Source organism: Stomoxys calcitrans, chromosome 2 (assembly GCF_963082655.1).
Source record: "Stomoxys calcitrans chromosome 2, idStoCalc2.1, whole genome shotgun sequence".
Lineage (NCBI taxonomy): Eukaryota > Metazoa > Arthropoda > Insecta > Diptera > Muscidae > Stomoxys > Stomoxys calcitrans.
Genome location: NC_081553.1, coordinates 205,328,897 through 205,350,064, shown reverse-complemented (window position 1 = coordinate 205,350,064; position 21,168 = coordinate 205,328,897). Strand labels below are relative to the sequence as shown.

The 21,168-nt window shown below is 38.8% G+C and overlaps 1 protein-coding gene and 1 long non-coding RNA gene across 2 annotated transcripts in view; both read right to left on the bottom strand.

Annotated features, from left to right (window-relative positions):
- Positions 1–21,168, bottom strand: part of LOC106084689 (uncharacterized) — a 139,375-nt gene that overhangs the window by 15,793 nt on the left and 102,414 nt on the right. The window lies entirely within an intron of this gene.
- LOC131995174 (uncharacterized) lies at positions 9,329–10,215 on the bottom strand. The gene is made up of 2 exons (XM_059363336.1): positions 9,630–10,215; positions 9,329–9,553 (listed from the first exon to the last, which is right to left on the bottom strand). The coding sequence occupies exons 1-2, from the start codon at positions 10,192–10,194 to the stop codon at positions 9,333–9,335; spliced, it is 786 nt and encodes a 261-aa protein (XP_059219319.1). The 5' UTR covers positions 10,195–10,215; the 3' UTR covers positions 9,329–9,332.

Below are 21,168 nucleotides of genomic sequence, written 5' to 3'. Positions count from 1 at the left end.
TTCAATTTCTTTCTTTTAAGAATCATTAATCTTTATAATTTTATTTCAGTTTCGTTATTAAGTTACGTTTGCAACAACCAAAGAAAAATATTCCGCCATGGAAAAATGAAAAACAAAAAAGAACGAAGAACGAAGAAAAAAGCACACAATACCAACGAAAAGCAATGAAACAAACAATCAGCATAAAACTTGTAAACAATATTAGATACGACGATTGGGTAGAAAGTTTTCCAAACAAATTACAAGCACCGCTAGTCCCAACTATTGGCGGTGTAACCGATAATAGGTGGGTTTTAATACCGAATGGAATATTTAAAGGGATGGAAAATTAAATAGTTCAACAATCATATTCCATATGTATATGAAAATGGAACTTCTACTAAGGATTTAAGAGAAAAAAATACAGGGTAGCTTACATGAAGTGTTACCAATTCAAGTGACCATATTTCTAGACTAAAATCACTACAGTGGAACTTAGTGCTTTGCAAATTGCAAATTTTGCCCATGAACACTCCACTAAGGAACAGGGGCAAACCTCTCACATATCAATGAGTGCAGTCCGATTCAAGTTTAAGCTCAACGATAAGGGGCCTCTTTTTTATAGCCGAGTCCGAACGGCGTACCGCAGTGCGACACCTCTTTGGAGATAAGTTTTATATGGCATAGTACCTCACAAATGTTGCCAGCATTAGGAGGGGAAAACCACCGCTGAAAATTTTTTCCGATGGTCTCGCCAGAATTCGAACCCAGGCGTTCAGCGTCATAGGCGGACATGCTAACCTCTGCGCTGCGGTGACCCTCGGTACTTATAGGGTAGATGTAGGGTATTATACAGTTGTCACCGGCCGGCTTTTGCCTTTGCTTACTGGTTTTTTAAATAAACTCCGATGCATATACTTTTGGTGGCTTTTAAACAATATAACTGTAAAATTTTGACAAAGCCCCATAATTCGAAATTACAATTTTTAAAAGCGGTTGAAAGACGCATAAAACAGCCTACACCACTACTATGGTACAGGGAATTATATTGGGTTGCCCAAAAAGTAATTGCGGATTTTTCATATAGTCGGCGTTGAAAAATTTTTTCACAGCTTGTGACTCTGTAATTGCATTCTTTCTTCTGTCATTTATCGGCTGCTACTTTTAACTTGCTTTAAAAAAAAAGTGTAAAAAAGGTATATATGATTAAAGTTCATTCTAAGTTTTATTAAAAATGCATTTACTTTCTTTTAAAAAATCCGCAATTACTTTTTGGGCAACCCAATTACTTAGTGAATTAGTTTGTAACATCCAAAAGGAAGAAAGATAGTCCCATCGATAAGTATACCAATCGATCCAGAATCACTTTCTGATTCGATTAAGCAATATCCGTCTGTCTGTCTGTCTGTCTGTCTACCTGTCTGTCTGTCTGTTCGTCCGTCTGTCCATGTTAATTTGTGAACAAACTACAGTTCGCAATTTTCATCCGATCGTCTCCAAATTTGGTACAGGCATGTTTTTCGGCCTAGAGACGAAGCCTATTGAAATTAGAAAAAATCTGATCAGATTTGGATATAGCTCCCATATATATGTTCATCCGATATGCAGTAACAATGCAATAAAATGGTCACTTGTTAACCCATTCCCTCGAAATTTGGCGGGACGGATTTTCTTATGACTCTCCACATTACTGGTAAATTTAATAGAAATCGGTTCAGATTTAGATATAGCTCTCTTTTATATATATCGCCCGATTTTCACTCCTAGAGCAATTGCAATCGCATTTATTGACCAATCTTTCCAAAATTTTGTAAAACCCCTTCTTAAACGACTACCACAGTGTATGACAAGTTTGCTTGAAATCGGTTCACATTTAGATATAGCTCCCATATATATGTTCATCCGATTTGCAGTAATAATGCAATAAAATTGTCACTTGTTAACCCATTCCCTCGAAATTTGGCGGGACGGATTTTCTTATGACTCTCCACATTACTGGTGAATTTCATAGAAATCGGTTCAGATTTAGATATAGCTCTCATTTATATATATCGCCCGATTTTCACTCCTAGAGCAATTGCAATCGCATTTATTGACCAATCTTTCCAAAATTTTGTAAAACCCCTTCTTAAACGACTACCACAGTGTATGACAAGTTTGCTTGAAATCGGTTCACATTTAGATATAGCTCCCATATATATGTTCATCCGATTTGCAGTAATAATGCAATAAAATTGTCACTTGTTAACCCATTCCCTCGAAATTTGGCGGGACGGATTTTCTTATGACTCTCCACATTACTGGTGAATTTCATAGAAATCGGTTCAGATTTAGATATAGCTCTCATTTATATATATCGCCCGATTTTCACTCCTAGAGCCATTGCAAGCGATTTTATTGACCAATCTTCCCAAAAGTTTGTACAACGCCTTCTTAAATGACTACCACAATATATGAGAAGTTTGCTCGAAATCGGTTCAGATTTAGATATAGCTCCCATATATATGTTCATCCGATTTGCAGTAATAATGCAATAAAATGGTCACTTGTTAACCTCTTCCCTCGAAATTTGGCGGGACGGATTTTTTTATGACTCTTCACATTACTGGTGAATTTCATAGAAATCGGTTCAGATTTAGATATAGCTCTCATTTATATATATCGCCCGATTTTCACTTCTAGAACCATTGCAATCGCTTTTATTAACCAATTTTCCCAAAACTTTGTACAACGCCTTGCTCGACGACTTCCACATTATCTGAGAAGTTTGCTTGAAATCGGTTCAGATTTGGATATAGCTCCAATATATATGTTCATCCGATATGCAGCAATAATGCAATAAAATGGTAACTTGTTAACCTATTCCCTCGAAATTTGGCGGAACGGATTTTCTTATGGCTCTCCGCATTACTAGTGAATTTCATAGAAATCGGTTCAGATTTAGATATAGCTCCCATATAATGTTCGTCAGATTTTGGCTTATTTGCAACAATATTGTCGTTTGTCAATCGTAGTTATTACACATACATAGTTAGAACATATTTGCTCCAAATGTGATATAGATTTTAAGCTTAGGTTAGGTTAGGTTAGGTTAGATTAGGTTGAAAAGAGGGTGCAGATATTAATCTGCCCAATGCCACTAACAACATACACCTAAGCCAGTAATCGGCTTGTTGTGCGCTCTAAAAACTAAAAAGTAAACCTCAAAAAAGAAATTTTTAAGTTAGGACATCCGCGCTACTTACAATATTCTTAACTGTTTTCCAAACCACTTCCCAAAGTTGGTTCATGTCTGGTATCAAGTGCCAACCTAAGTACGGGTGTCTATTAGCCGCGAAAGCCGGGCAATGACAGGAAATGTTTCAACGTCTCATCGTCTTCCCCACATACCCTACAGATGCCATTACTTGCCGCACTAATTTTGCATAAGTGAGCTCGTAGTCGTATGTGTCCCGTCTTGACACCAATAGCTATACTGACCTCCTTCTTATTTCCTTTCAGTAATAGCCTCGTCCTCTCACCATCCGAATCACGCCATAGGATTTTCGCCGTCCTACCGACAGTTTCGCTGTTCCACAGTGTTACTTACGCGTTTGTCGCCACGCCCTTAAATAGGACTGCGTCGACCCGAAAGACTTCGGGTTAACCAAATTTATTGACGGCAGTTCTCTAGTCTTCACTGCCAAATTGTCTGCCCTTTCATTCCCCTCCGTTATGGCTCTGCACCCAAACGATACGGTTTGTGCCATTGTCAGAGAAGACGTTATCTCCTTCTTACACTCCAAGACTGTTCGTGACTTTGGCGTCCCGGTTGTTATTGCCCTTATGGCCATTTTACTGTCCGTAAAGAAGTTCAGACTCGACTTCCTCGCATTAGCACCACACCACTTCATGCATTCTGTGATAGCCAGTCTAAAACAGATCTCAGTCCCTGGGTTTTCAATGTAGACCCCCAAACCCACTCTGTCTTCCAGCTTTGATTCACCCATGCAACAAGATCTTCCAGATGGCAATACCAGGGTTCCGTCAGTATAAGACTATGCCACTGGCAGCGGTGCCTCGCACTCGACCTCAAGTGTCGTGTCAGGTTTCCTTTCGTTGCCTCGATTATACCTCGATGTAATGAGCTGCTCCCATCCTTAACCCATTTTCCCATCGCCTTAGTCTCATAGCCGCAGTGGCTGCCTCACACTTAATCTGTATGTCAATGGGTTGGATATCTAGAATAGTCTCCCTAGTGGGCGTGGGAGTAAAACACATCTCAGTTGCTGGTTTATCAATATAGAACCCCAGGCCTAATCTCTCCTTTAGCTTTGATTCATCTCTATAACATGAACTTCCAGACGGAAATAATAGGGTTCCCTTAGTCCAAGACTGTGCCGCTGGCAGCAATGTCTCGTACTTGACCTCAAGAGTCGTCTCAGGTATCCGATCGGAAACCTCTTCCCTTCCTTCCAGGTTTCCTATCGTCGCCTCGATTATACTGCGATGGTATGAGCAGTTCCCATCCTCAATCGATTCTTCCATCGCCTTAAGTCTCATATCCTTAGTGGCTGCCTCACACTTAATCTGTATATCAATGGGTCGGATATCTAGAATAGTCATCAGTGCCCTAGTGGGCGTCTATCCCAAGACAACATGTTCTCTGAGCCTGTTGTATGGTACTTATGTTCCACTTTTTCTCCACAGCAGTCCACCAAACTACTGAGGCGTAAGAAAGTATTGGTCTAATCACGCTACTGTAGAGCCAGTGGACTATCCTAGGATTCAGGCCCCATTTCGAGCCTACGGCCTTTGTACCTGTGCCCAACATCTGTGAGCCTTCTCAGTACGCTCCTGAATGTGACACTTCCAGTTAAGTTTCCTATCCAAGATCACTCTTAAGTATTTGACCTTGTCAGATATTTAAATCGTTTTATTGAGGAAAAGTGGTGCTTTAAATTGGCCCACCTTCATCTTCCTCGTGAACAGGCATTTTTCATTCTCTGGGTTAACATTAAGACCTCCCGGGTCTAGCCCTGTCGTATGACATATACAAGACCCTTTCGGCCCTTCTGCATAGCTGGTTCAGATCCTAACCCCTTAGAAGTATTATAACATCGTCTGCATAGCAGACGAGTTCAAATCTCTCCTCAGTCAGCATCCGTAATAGGTTATTTATGGTGGTCACCCAAAGGCGATAAAATGACCCCCTGTGGCGTGCCCTTTGCCTTTTTCTCCCACAGTTTGTTTAAAAACGCATCTGAAAACATCCGTCGCTGTCCATCAAATTGGTTCAGGATTAGATATAGCTCCCACTTTGTACATATAGGGTAGGCCTTTCCCGACTTTTGCCTTTCTTTACTGGTTTTGGATTTTTTTGGATTTTCCAAATTTTCCTGCTGAAAAGTAAAAGTTTTGTGCTAGACATACTAACGCTTAGAACACTTTACATGCAGCCCACTCACTATCGTTCGGAATAGTTGGGGGGTTTCCTCACTAGACATTATTCATACATTCGGATATATCCTACACGGAGCTACAGAACTGCATACAGGATTTGTTTTGTGCCTTTTTCACCTCGCCCTTTCATTTTCTTAAGCAGCCTTATAGATGCTCTGTGTTTCGACCTTGTGAACACTCTTCGGCAACCCTTTCTGACATCCCAACCTCAAAAAACTACCTTAAGATATACAACTTTTGCCTCAACTTGTTCAATGAGTAGAGCAAAAATCCCTTAGACTTTATGAAGCTTTTGAGATAGCCGGATTTTCGTAAGAATATTGACTACATGCATCCGTTTCCCATCAGCCTCATGCCAACTTCTTTCTTTGGAAACTTTTTTTAGTTAAACCCAATTTAACTCCCTGCAATAAAACACCCCTAATGTGATGTCAGCCTGCAAACAGAGAAGGCCTTGGAATATAAAATAAAAGTACAACAGCAAGAACTCATATATTTCAAATGGAAGTCAACAAAATAAAACACAAGCTCTACCAAAAGGGGGGCGCCCAGAGAGGAAGAGGATAAGTTAGAGATTAGGGGCAATTTATTAAACAACTTCTTCAGAGACGGAGGCGTATGAATTGTAAATGCAAAACAAAAAAGTCTCCCACACAACATCAGAAAATATGAAAAACATTAAAGTGTAACATAAAATCACTGCCAAGGCAGTAAAAAACAGCATCGAGCTTAAAGCGAAAGAAACCTTTTGAGATAATTCTTAAAGGGATGTCATGCAATGTGCGGTATTCAAAACAAAAGGGCGCACAAAATACCGTTAATTATTATTATTTTTTATTACATTACAGGACAGATTGATTGCCTCCGTTGTGCCGTCGTGCAGTGCAGCGTAACCACAAAATGAAAATGAATTAAAGCTGTGAACAAAAAAAAAAGCGAAAATATTAAAAATATTTCATGATAATTAAGTTGAACTCCGGCTAAAAGGATATGCCCTCTGCGTGAAAAAATATGGTGGAATTAATTTAAAAATCTGCTTATGGTATATTAAGTAAAAGGCCATGCTACCGCCTCGAATCTTTGCCAAGACTCATTTAAAGTAAAACATTTAACATGGAAAGTCTGAACACCAAAAGAATAAAAACAGCGAAGACTTTTATGTGGTGCAAGTAGTGCGTTAATTAAGGGTAGGTCATATGTGATGTGGGTAAAGAAGAAAGTTGAAGAGGTGCAATTTAGTCTTCAAAATCAAATAAAATACATCTTATAAATATAACAACTAAAAGCCTTCGGCCGGGCCGAATCTTATATGCCCTCCACCATGGATCGCATTTGTCGAGTTCTTTTCCCGGCATCTCTCTAAGGCAAAAAAGCATATAAGAAAAGATTTGCTCTGGTATTAGAGCGATATCAAGATAGGGTCCGGTTTGGACCACAATTAAATTATATGTTGGAGACCTGTGTAAAATGTCAGACAATTCGAATAAGAATTGCGCACAAAATTTCAGGCAAATCGGATAATAATTGCGACATCTAGAGGCTCAAAAGGTCAAGACCCAAGATCGGTTTATATGACAGCTATATCAGGTTATTAACCGATTTTAACCATACTTGACACAGTTGTTGGATATCATAACAAAACACGTCGTGCAAAATTTCATTCAAATTGGATAAGAATTGCGTAGTCTAGAGGCTCAAGAAGTCAAGGCCCAAGATCGGTTTATATAGCAGCTATATAAGGTTATGAACCGATTTGAACCATACTTGGCACAGTTGTTGGATATCACAACAAAACACGTCGTGCAAAAATTCATTCCAATCGGATGAGAATTGCGAACTCTAGATGCTCAAGAAGTCAAGACCCAAGACCGGTTTATCTGACAGCTATATCAGGTTATGTACCGATTTGAACCATACATGGCACAGTTGTTGGATATCATAACAAAACACGTCGTGCAAAATTTCATTCCAATACTTGGCACAGTTGTTGGAAATCATAACAAAACACGTCGTGCAAAATTTCAGTCAAATCGGACTAGAATTGCGCCCTCTAGAGGCTCACGAAGTCAAGACCCAAGACCCCAATCCCAACCGATCTACACTAATAAGAAGTATTTATGGAAAATTTCAAGCGGCTAGCTCTACTCCTTCGAAAGTTAGCGTCCTTTCGACAAACATACGGACGGACGGACGGACATGGCTGGATCGACATAAAATGTCACGACGATCAATAATAAATATGCTTTATGGGGTCTCAGACTAATATTTCGAGTAGTTACAAACAGAATGACGAAATTAGTATACCCCCATCCTTTGGTGGAGGATATACAAATCAGATTGTGTTTGTTTGTCAGTATGTTTGTTTGTGTGTTCCTTATAGACTCAAAAAGATATGAACCGATTTTCTTGAAATTTGCACAGATGCGTAGGTGCATAATGATTCCATGTTGAAAATAGGGTACTACATTTTTTGATATCTAAAGGGGGAGCGGACCCTCCCCCTAACCCTAATTTTCAGAAACGCCAGATCTCAGAGATGGGTGGTGCGATTTAAGCGAAATTTTGAGTGATTTCATATAGTACCCTAAAAATAAAAATTTGGTATCCAAATTTTGGATGGGGTACCTGGGGAAGCCGCCCCACTTTAAAACCGACCAAACATATATTTAGACCAATCACGTCGATATAGGACTCAATTGAAAGGTATTTAAGATTACAAATCGTACCTGATATCCAATTATCGAACCAAGTGTTTGGGGGAACTCCCCAACCCCCAAAACACCCCTAAATCGGACATATTGGGTTGCCCAAAAAGTAATTGCGGATTTTTTAAAAGAAAGTAAATGCATTTTTAATAAAACTTAGAATGAACTTTAATCAAATATACTTTTTTTAGCTGATAACTGACAGAAGAAAGAATGCAATTACAGAGTCATAAGCCGTTGAAAAAATTTGTTAACGCCGACTATATGAAAAATCCGCAATTACTTTTTGGGCAACTCAATATTTACCCACCATGGCAATATGGGACTCAAATGATAGATATTTGCGAGTAGAATACGAATTTGATATCCAAATGTAGGATCAAGTTTCTGGGGATCCACCCCTCCCCCAAAACACCCCCCAAACATGACTTATTTACTGACCATGGTAATATGAGGCTTAAATAAAAGCTATTTGAGTGTATTATACGAATCTGATATGCAATTGTGGGACGAAGTGTTTGGGTGGGGGGGCCGCCCCTTCTCAAAAACATGCCGCAAAGAAGACAAATTCACGACCATAGCAATATGGGACTCAAATGAAAGGTCTTTGGGAGTTAAGCACGAATCTAATATGAATCTTCGCGAAAAAGTTTCTATGGGGTCACCCCACCCCCATAACTCCGTCCAAATAGGAAGTATTTGCTGACCATTGCAATGTAGGGCCGCTCTCTAGGGAAAAATGAGGCTCAATTGAAAGGTATTTGGGAGTAAACTATGAATCTGATATCAACATTCGGGACCAACTGTCTAGGGGACGTCCCACATTGGTTCAAGTTCATTGAACGAGCGGCTAAAAATAGAAGAAGTTGTCGAAGGACAATGAAACTTGGCACATAGGCATTTTTTGTTTGAATCAAGAAAAAATGGAAAAATCAAAATGATCCGCCCACTTTTACGCCCACCTCCCATACAAAGTAAAAATTAAATTTTGACCTACGGCATTGTTTTTTGGCACATAGCATTTTTAAACACTCAGAATCATTTGTGTGAAATTTGAAAAATATCCGCCCACTTTTAATTTTTAATGCATCAATTCAATTTTCACAAAAAGTAATTATTATAATTGTAGAATGGGCTCCTGAAAATATATACCTGATCCGCCCACTTTTACGGCCACCTCCCATAGAAAAAACATGAATAAATAAATTAAGCATAGTCTTTTAATAATTTTTTAACATCATTATCGTACTCCAATTTTTTGATTTGCAGCTTTGAGCGAAATCTATTTATAAATGGGTCTGAAGACAATAAAAGGTTATGCATTACATCTTCATTAGTGGCTACACGTCCAATTCTTCGCGAATGATGTAATCTATAGGCTCTATAATCTTTATTCCTCGCTTCCTGAGCTTCTTCGGACAGCATACCTGATACAAACAATCAATTAAAATGTAAAAAATGAAAATTAAATCATTGAATAAGGGCCTTTAAATAGAGACATACCTATTGGCAGAATAGCTTCTGCTATAATTTTGCTACCATGCACCAGAATCTTATGCACAGTTACAGGCATGTAGTACCAGCCATAGAGATCAACAAACAACTTGGCAGTATCCATGCAATATATATGAAATTTGCTAGTGTCGACTGCTGCATTACAATTTATTGCGGCCAAAATAATTTTAAATCTATGTATTAACTCTTCTTTTATTCCAATTACGTCTGCAGTTTTGGCTGGATTTTCGAAAAACCTTCTTGCCGTATTGCCATCGTTTGTTGTGCCCATACCTTGCTTCACCGCGTCCACATTTATGCCCAGTGTCAACTTTAATCTCTTCCCAATTTCAGCTTTATTTGCCGCCATTTCAATTTTTGTGTAACTATCTGTTCTCCATTTTTTGAAACTTAGACGGTAAGAAATGTGCAGAATGCACTCCATAAATTTGATTCTCGCATGCAAGGGAGAAATACCAAACGCAACTGCTTCTTCCGAACATTTCCTCAAAATCACCGCATCTAAATTATTCATTTCTGTGGGCTTTGCTCCACATATGAAGCAAACCGCCATAGATGAACTTCCAGAAATCGTAGTAGATAGCATTTTTTTTTTGCTTCCAGTACCTGATGGTAGGATGGGTAAATGTCGAATCCAATTTCTCTAGCTGAACTGCGCAAAACCTCATATTGATGCTTTGACAACGAAGCATCAAGTATCAGCCCAAGTGCCTTCTCCGGGGTGAACGCCTTAATGGATTTGTCTAAACACTCACTTTTTTTTGCGGCAGACGATATCAACACCATTGAGGTGTTTTCACAAAAATCTTGTACCTTTGTCCTCTTTGTTCGCGGTTGGCAATCCTCGAAGGCTTTTGCTGGACGTCCACGTTTAACCATATTTGAACAGCTTGGTGCTTCATTGTTTGCGGTATATTTGCACACTTTGTAGACATTTTTCAGCCAATTTTCATTAAGATCAAGAAATCTGGTTTTTATGCGTCTTGCTTTTTGCCATCTATCTTTGAACTTTGTAAAAAAGTTTTTTTTCAAAAATCCAGTAAAGACTTCAACATCCTCAGCAGTCATTCCTTCATTGCTATTTGCAATGACTTCGACAGTAACATCAATATCACTGTTGTTATCAATTAATATTTCGCAAATATTTAAATAAGAAATTGTTACATTTTCCATAATTAATAAAATTAAATCTTGATATCACTTAAAAACACACCTCTTATCACTGCACTTGCCAATGTAATGTCAATTAGCATATCAATAATATTAGAAATGTATACCCAAAAGCAGAAATTTAAATCAGAAACTGTATATTGTTGTTGGTACTTAATGTATTACTTATTAAGCTCTAACGGAAAAGATTTTGTGCAATAAAGAGAGCAAGACATAATGTGTAGTTGTTATTGCATGCAACAACATAATAAATGAATGATAACACAGCACCTAATAGTCTATCGCTTGATCTTCTATTGTTGTTAACAGTAAAGAATTATGGCAACAACAACAACAAGCATGAACGAAAATTCACGTTTTCTTACTTTATCACTTTATAGTTTTTACTGTTTCTTTTGGAAAGGAGCAGGTATGAGCAGCTGAATTTTTTTTTAGCTTTTAGCTGAGACTTCAAGCTGTAATTTGACGTCTTTCGTTAAACAGCGCTCCACAGCGCTAAAAACATGCAGTCCACTGAAGTTGATGAACATTGAAATTTTGATGTTGTTTATATTTTGTTCTACGAAATTTTTTATGTGGCACTTTTTCCAACTTTTTTTAATGCAAATCTCATCTATGACAATTGCCATTTACGAAAATATACAACAAAGTCAAATGATAAGTTTACTGTGATTGTACCAAAAGATTGAATATACAGTAAATTTGCATGCCATTTTAAACAAGCGAACATATATGAACTTGGAGCGTGTCTGTCCAAAGAAATACTAAATATATCAGCCTAATATTACGGAATCATAATATTCAACTATCTGACAACAAAATACCAAAAAATTATCCAAATCGGCGAACATGAAAAAAATGAATTTCGGCCACTCTTGAACCAATGTGCGTCCCACCACCATAACAACCCCCAAATAGGACGTATTTTCTTACCATGACAATTTGGATCTTAAAGAGGGTGGAGCTCGCTATTGATAGTTTTTAGGACCCACACCTCTTAAATGAAAGATTTTTGAGATTAGAAAACGAATTTATATCCAATTTTTAGACCAATGGCAATGTACTTCCTTAAAGAGTACAAATTCACCGACCATGGTAATGTGTGGCTTAAATGAAAGTTATTTGAGATTGGAAAACTAATTTCATAACCAATTGTTGGACACCACGGGTTTGGTTTAGGCTAATTAACGCATGAGATTCAAGTGTAAGTCAAGGGATACTCAACCACCAAATATTTTCAAAAATGAACTCAGTTGAAGGGCATATGTGTGTACTCTTCGTATTAAAATTTCTGCAAAATTTTATGCTCATAGGTGCCATACAAGACTAATTGGGAGTGAGGGTGCGGACCCATTTTGACAATACTTACCATGGATATTGGAAGTAAGTCGTAACAAAGCACTAAGTACAAAATTTGTATTTTCAAGACTTCTCTGCGAAGAAGTGGAGCATCCAGACCCACCATTTGGATTCAACTATTGGGTTGCCCAAAAAGTAATTGCGGATTTTTCATATAGTCGGCGTTGACAAATTTTTTCACGGCTTGTGACTCTGTAATTGCATTCTTTCTTCTGTCAGTTATCAGCTGCTGCTTTTAGCTTGCTTTGGAAAAAAAGTGTAAAAAAAGTATATTTGATTAAAGTTCATTCTAAGTTTTATTAAAAATGCATTTACTTTCTTTTAAAAAATCCGCAATTACTTTTTGGGCAACCCAATATATAACTAAAGAGGGCCTCTATCATTGAAATAAAACTTTAATCGGACAGCTTTTATTGATATGAGAGAAGTGTCCCCAGTTCGGCTGAGGTCCTAACAGCCTTCCAACATTTAAAGTCGAGCTAACAACCTTTTTTTATTCAGTTATCATACGAGTATACAATAAATACTCATTGATATAACAAAGTGTCCCCATTTCCACTGTGGACCATATACTAAGGCCTTATCAATAATTAAAGCTAACATTTTTCATTCATTTATCCTATTCAATAGGAGCTTGTACAAACTTTTTAACATAAAAACAATTTGCTTACAGCATAACTTTAATTTCCGCATTAAAAAGTGTCATAGCAAAGAAATAAACTTAAAAGGGAAAAGGATGAGGAAAATGAAAAGCAATAATACCATAAGGAAATGTACCTAATACCTTACAAAGAACACATAAAGTGTCTTTGGCAACAAAGCGAAATGGCTCAAGTGCTAGTACTCTTACATATCATCTTACATGGCTGCATGTGTCTTCATATGCAGATACATAAGGGTGTGCAGAAAAAGTATCATCAGAAATTATTATACCCACCACCATAGGATAAAAGGAAATATTCATTTAGTCATTCCGTTTGCAACACATCGAAATAGCTATTTCCGATCCTACAAAGAAGATATATTTCGGATCGTCGTAACATTCTTAGGCGAACTAACGATATCCGTGTGTCTGTCCGTCTATCATTCCGTCTGTCCGTCCGTCTGTTTACAATCACTCTACAGGCTTCAAAAATTGAGATATTGACATGCACCCAGGTTAAGTTCTTGAACGTGCCAAAACGGACAATATTTGGATATAAAGGGTGATTTTTTTAAGGTTAGGATTTTCATGCATTAGTATTTGACAGATCACGTGGGATTTCAGACATGGTGTCAAAGAGAAAGATGCTCAGTATGCTTTGACATTTCATCATGAATAGACTTACTAACGAGCAAATCATTGAATTTTTTTACCAAAATCAGTGTTCGGTTCGAAATGTGTTCAAATTTTGACAAATTTTGTTCAGCGATGAAGCTCATTTCTGGTTGAATGGCTACGTAAATAAGCAAAATTGCCGCATTTGGAGTGAAGAGCAACCAGAAGCCGTTCAAGAACTTCCCATGCATCCCGAAAAATGCACTGTTTGGTGTGGTTTGTACGCTGGTGGAATCATTGGACCGTATTTTTTCAAAGATGCTGTTGGACGCAACGTTACGGTGAATGAACACATTTCGAACCGAACACTGATTTTGGTAATAAAATTCAATGATTTGCAAGCGTTGCTCGTTAGTAAGTCTATTCATGATGAAATGTCAAAGCATACTGAGCATCTTTCTCTTTGACACCATGTCTGAAATCCCACGTGATCTGTCAAATACTAATGCATGAAAATCCTAACCTCAAAAAAATCACCCTTTGGCTTCCATATAGGCCGATCTGCCGATTACGGGTTCGAAGCCCATTAAAGCTCTTTTAATTACTCTATTCCGTTCAAATTTGAGAAAGTGGGTTGTTTCAAGCCTCACAACATCCGACCCAAATATGATCCAGATCAGACTATATAGACATAACTTCCAATTTAGGGCCTTAATCCCATAAAAAGCGGATTTATTTCGCTGAAACTGTTACATACATATATGAGTTCTCGGGACCTGAATAAAATATGATCCAGACCAGCTCATATTTAGATATAACTATGGGTATGATAGTGGAGTTATAATAAAATAGAATGATTAATATATCCATGGAGGTGAGTATCCAAAGTTCGGCACTTAGCGAACTTAGCACCTTTTACTTGGTTTTATATCCTCCAGCATAGAATAGGGGTATATTAACTTCGTCATTCCATTTGTAACACATCGTAAGACCCGATAAAATATACCATGGATTGCAATTGTCAAGTTCTCTACCTAATCTTACAGGCAAATAAAGGATAATGGTTAAGAATTGCTGTGCTATTGAAGCTAAATCAAGCTATGGATCGATTCGAACCATTCCGAAGTTGGATGTTGGAGGCCATAGTAGAAATCATAGTGCAAAGTTCCTGCTAAATCGGATAAGAACTGAACCCTCTAGAGGCTCAAGGCGTATAATCGGGAGACCGATTGATATGGCAGCAATATCAGATTATGAACCGATTTAGGCCATACCTAACATAGTCATTGGATGTCAAAACAAAATACTTCATGCAAAATTTCAAACAAATCAGATGGTAATTGCGATGTCACAACTAAACAAAAGACAAAATTTCAGACAAATCGAAATAATAATTCCGCTCTCTAGCGGCTCATGAAGTCAAGATGCGAGATTGGTTTATATGGCAGCTATATCTGGTTAAAAACTGATTTTGACCATACTCACCCCCAATTTTGTTTCTCTCTAGTCAGTTGGCATCATGCTTTTGTCTAAGGAGCAGCGGGCCTTAGTGAGCTTCGTTTCTAACAATTGCTTATTTCTTGTCTATATCCTCCTACGGAGTGGTCAAGCGGATCACGTAGGCCCTGAATGAATCGCTTGTGTCAGCATGCCCAAGTGCCAAGCCAAGGCGGCAAACAGCGACCGCCATGGTGGACCCCTGAGCTGGTTGGTCTAAGAAACGACTGCAGAAAACTCTTCAACAGAGCAAAAGCCACAAGAGCACCACACGATTGGGACATCTATAAGGCTGAGATAAGAGAATATAAGGGCGAGCTTAAAAAGGCTTAAAAAAATCCTGGTTAGAATTCCGCAGCTCCGTGTAGGATACATCTGCGGCCTCTACGCTAAGGAAGATTCTGTCCTTGAGACCTATTATGGTGGGGTATACCCAGAAATCAGAGAAGAATCTTGAGAGGTTGATAGAAAAATAACTTAGGGCAAAGATCCCTGGAGATCGCCTGTAGCGGCAGCAGCATGCATACAGTAAAGGAAAATCCACTGAAACAGCCCTTCACGACCTAGTCGGCTACATAGAGGGTTCATACAATGGTAGCATTTCTTGACACTGAAGGTGCTTTCAATAATGTAAAACCGACGTCAATCATGAAAGAGTTGGAGTTACTAGGCATCAACTCTACAGTAAGAAACTTTTTTAATAACTCACCTACTAAGCTGAACCGGGCCGGTTTTCCAGCGCATTATTTTATTTCACAAGGAATAATATTTTATTGTTATACCATTCACCATAGGATGGGGGTATACTAATTTCGTCATTGTGTTTGTAACACATCGAAATAAGACTTCATAAAGGATATATATTCTTGATCGTCTCGACATTCTGAGTCGATCTAGCCATGTCCGTCCGTCCGACCTTCAGTCTGACGATATCACAATAGCGGTAGAACTCGTAAAGCTAGCCCATGAAATTTTGCACAGATGCAAGCTATTGATGTAGGTCGCTGGTGTTAACAAATGGGCTAAACGGTTCAGATTTAGATATAGCTCCCAAATAAACCGATCTCCCGATTTGATTTCTTGAGATTCTTGAGCACCTGGAAGCCGCAATTTTTGTCCGAATTAGCTGAAATTGAGCATGTTGAGTTCTATTATGACTTCTAACAACTAGGGTAGGTACGATCCAAATCGAAACCTGATATAGCTCCCATATAAACCAATCTCCCGATGTGACTTCTTGAGCCTTTACAACCCGCAATTTTGTCCGATTTCGTTGAAAGTTTGCACATAGAGTTCTATTATGACTTCCAACAACCATGAGCTCTTTTAAGCAGCAATTTTTGGCCAATTTTGCTGAAATTTTGCGTGAAGTTTTTTGTTTTGACTCCCAACAACTGTGCGGTCCAAATCGGTCTATAACCTGATATAGCTCCCATATAAACCGATCTCCCGATTTGACTTCTTGAGATTCTTGAGCACCTGGAAGCCGCAATTTTTGTCCGAATTAGCTGAAATTGAGCATGTTGTGTTCTGTTATGACTTCTAACAACTATGGTAGGTACGATCTGGATTGGAACCTGATATAGCTCCCATGTAAACCGATCTCCCGATGTGACTTCTTGAGCCTTTACAACCAGCAATTTTGTCCGATTTCGTTGAAAGTTTGCACGTAGAGTTCTGTTATGACTTCCAACAACCATGAGCTCTTTTAAGCAGCAATTTTTGGCCGATTTTGCTGAAATTTTGCGTGTTGTGTTTTGTTTTGACTCCCAACAACTGTTGTTAGTACGGTCCAAATCGGTCTATAACCTGATTTAGCTCCCATATAAACCGATCTCCCGATTTGACTTCTTGAGTCCTTACAGTCCTCAAATTTTGTCCGATTTGGCTGAAATTTTCCATGTAGTGTTCTGTTATGACTTCCAACAACGTTGGTAAGTACGGTCTGAATCGGTCTATAACCTGATATAGCTCCCATATAAACCGATCTCCCTATTTGACTTTTTGAGCCTCTGGAAACCGCGATTCTGATCCGATTTGGCAGAAATTTTGCATGTAGTGTTCTGTTATGACTTGACCACAACCATGGTCAGTACGGTCCAAATCGGTCTTTAACCTAATATAGCTCCCATATAAACCGATTTCCCGATGTGACTTATTGAGCCCTTACAAGCCGCAATTTTTTTTTCGATTTCCAACAGTTGTTGGAATTTGTTATGACTTCCAATAACTGTGCTTAGTACGGTCTAAATCCCTCTTTAACTGGATATAGACCCCATATAAACCGATATCCTAATCTGACATCTTTAGCACTAGAAAGCCGCAATTTTTGTCCTATTTGGCTGAAATCTTGCATGTGGTGGTCTGTTACGACGTCCAACAAATGTGCCAAATACGGTCGAAACTAATCTATAGCCTGATACTGCAAATTGCAAATTGTGCCCTTAAACATTCCACTAAGGAACAGAGGCTAACTTCTCATATATCAACGATTGCAGTCCGATTTGAGTTTTAAGCTCGATGATAAGGGACCTCCATTTAAAGCCGAGTCCGAACGGCGTGCCGGAAGTGCGACACCTCTTTGAAAAGAAGTTTTATATGGCATAGTACCTCACAAGTGTTGCCAGCATTATGAGGGGAAAACCACTACTGAAAAAAAATTTTTCTGATGGTCTCCCCAGGTTTCGAACCCAGTCGTTCAGCGTCATAGGCGGACTTGCTAAACTCTGCGCTATAGTGGCCTTCGATATATATATAACCTGATACAGCTCCTAAATAAACCGGTCTCTCGCTCATCCTTGTTCTGTTCCTAGAAGCTGTAATTTCTGCTGGTTTGACAAAAGTTTGGTATGTGGAATAAAATTATGTGCTTCAACTAAATTTATTTTGTATAAATTTTTAGCAGAATCCATGGTGGTGTGTTCCCAAGATTCGGTCCGGCCGAACTTAGCACACTTTTACATGTTTTTATACCCACCACCGAAGGATGGGGGTATATTCATTTTGTCATTCCGTTTGCAACACATCGAAATATCCATTTCCGACCCTATAAAGTATATATATTTTTGATCAGCGTAAAAATCTAAGACGATATAGACGTGTCCGTCCGTCTGTCCGTCTGTCTGTTGAAATCACGCTACAGTCTTTAAAAATTGAGATATTGAGCTGAAATTTTGCACAGATTCTTTTTTTGTCCATAAGCAGATTAAGTTCGAAGATGGGCTATATCGGACTATATCTTGATATAGCCCCCATATAGACCGATCCGCCGATTTAGTGTCTTAGGCCCATAAAAGCCACATTTATTATCCGATTTTGCTGAAATTTGGGACAGTGAGTTGCGTTGGGCCCTTCGACATCCTTCGTCAATTTGGCTCAGATCGGTCTAAATTTGGATATAGCTGCCATATAGACCGATCCTCCAATTTAGGGTCTAAGGCCCATAAAAGCCACATTTTATATCCGATTTGGAAGAAATTTGGCACAGTGAGTTGTGTTAGGCCCTTCAACATTCTTCGTCAATTTGGCCCAGGTCGGTCCCGATTTGGATGTAACTGCCATATAGACCGATCCTCCGATTTAGGGTCTTAGGCCCATAAAAGCCACATTTATTTTCCGATTTTGCTGAAATTTAGGACAGTGAGTTGCGATGAGTCCTTCGACATCCTTCGTCAATTTGGCTCAGATCGGGCCAGATTTGGATATAGCTGCCATATAGACCGATCCTCCAATTTAGGGTCTTAGGCCCACACAAGCCACTTTTATTATCCGATTTTGCTGAAATTTGGGACAGTGAGTTGCGTTGAGCCGTTCGACATCCTTCGTCAATTTGGTGCAGATCGGTTCAGATTTGGATATAGCTGCCATATAGACCGATCTCTTGATTTAAGGTTTTGGGCCCATAAAAAGCGCATTTATTGTCCGATGTCGCCGAAATTTGGGACAATGACTTGTGTTGGGCCCTTCGATATTTGTCTTCAATTTGGCTCAGATCGGTTCAGATTTGGATATAGCTGCCATATAGACCGATCTCTCGGTTGAACAATGACTTGTACTTATAAGCATTTGGTCTAAATCGGATGATATGTCTATATAGCTGCTATGGGGCATAAGGTATGCATTTTTCACTGGATTTTGACAAAATGTGGTTCACATATATACCCGAGGTGGTGGGTATCCAAAGTTCGGCTCGACCGAACTTAACGCCTTCTTACTTGTTTACTTTGCTTACAAAGAAAAGTGGCAAAATGAAATGAAAATCGGTTCATATTTCATATCCCAATAAACCTGATTCTCGTTAGATTCTCTATAACATAGTATTGCGGCGGTCTTCAATTGCTACGACCCAACTGTATTGCCTGATTTCCATTTCCAGAGTGTTTGTCAGTACATTTCTTAATTGCAAATGCATATATTGCCCAAGAACATTCCACTAAGGAACAGGGGCAAACTTCTCACATATCAATGAGTGCTGTCCGATTCAATTTTAAGCTCAATTTTTAAGGGGCCTCCTTTTTACAGCCGAGTCCGGACGGCGTGCCAAAGTGCCACAACACTACGAAGAGAAGTTTTACATGTCATGGTACCTCACAATGTAATGCTGGCAACATTGTGAGGTACCATGCCATGTAAAACTTCTCTTCGTAGAGGTGTGGCACTTTGGCACGCCGTCCGGACTCGCCTATAAAAAGGAGGCCCCTTAGGGAGGGGAAACCTAGGTTCTTAAAATTTTGCACAATGTCGGTTTTGGTTTAAATCGGTTCAAATTTAGGTATAGCTCCCATATATATGTATCACCCGAATTTCACTTCCATGACAAAGGCTGTCATCGCATATATCAGTCGATCTTCTCAAAATGTCGAACTATGTCTTTTTCTATGACTTCTACGATGTGTTTGTCTTTTGGTTGAAATCGGTTCAGTTTCAAATATACCTCCCATGTATATGTTCGCCAACTTTCATCTTTCCTTACTCGATTTCGAAGAAGTTGGAAAAAATTTTGTAGCACCCTTATACCCTTTAGCCAACGCATGGGGTATTTTTACCTACTTTTTCATGCGATCACTTGCTTTTGTCCCCCTAATGGACGCTTGGCATAAATGTGTTGTTTTTGTTTTTGTAGTTGCCATTACCGTTTACCATATCGCCTTTCTGACATCCTTAAATATGCTAGTGGACACAATCACTCATACACTCTAACACATGCTGCTCATTAAATATATATATGGGGTATGTATGCTTGTTTTTTTATATATGAGTATTCCGGAATTGTAAAAGAAATTAATGTTCTGTTATCATAATACAGTGACTAAAGCAAATAAGTCCTAGCTATCTCTAGCATTCAAAAACATTCAAACACACTCACCTGAGCATACAAAACGTATACGTCATAAGACAAATTTTATGTGACGACTATGAAACCAGCCATGAATGCTACAAATCATTATACAGTGTGCTGCTAGTGGTAATGACGGCAGTGTTGAAGGGAGGGACAATGATGGCGGAGACATTCCTCAAGTGCTGATGATGAGTATTAATAACAAATCAAAGACAAACTCTTGTTAACAATTCACTTTCTTTCTTTTCTGTGTGGGTGTGCATGAGAGTAGTGGCAGCGATAGTTGTTGTAGCTTTTTCTTTGTTAATGTTCTTTCTTACCTTAGACAAATATGTTTGCTTTCACAACAAAAAACGACAACATGTTAGAAACATAACTATTCCCATTTTTGTTCATTTGTTTGTGATGTTATGCTCAAAACATTGCCCCTCCGCACACACACACACATACACACACAAACAAAGCACTCACCTCACCCCAAACATCTTGACCTTTTGCCATGCTTGGGTGAAATTCGCCAAGGTATTTGGGTGATTGGGTGTGTGTGTGTGTGTGAGTGTGCGGGCGGCCTACACATGAACACATTCATAAATGCACTCATTCATGCAATTTCACATAACAAAGTGAAGAGTAAGAGACGTCTGGGCACATTTGCAAGGGTATCATCATTAAAGAGAAAACTAAAAATATGTTCCGAAAAGCTTTCGGCAAGCTTTAATGGACCTAGTAGCTTTTCAATAATTCTCTTTATTTGCATTTCCATGGAATCCCAGATGAATAGCTCACTCTCTGCCCCAAAAGACTGGGAAAAGTTTCAGAAATGAATTCCCTTACCCTAGCGTTGTAAGCCCATGCATCTAAGAGAGTTTTATTGCAAAAGCTTTGCCCATGGTCTCCCACGTAAA

Coding starts and splice junctions, on each gene's coding strand:
- LOC131995174 (XM_059363336.1), bottom strand. CDS start 10,194: ATGGCGGTTTGCTTCATATGTGGAGCAAAGCCCACAGAAATGAATAAT. Junction 9,554..9,629: donor AGAAGCTATTCTGCCAATAG/GTATGTCTCTAT, acceptor TGTTTGTATCAG/GTATGCTGTCCGAAGAAGCT.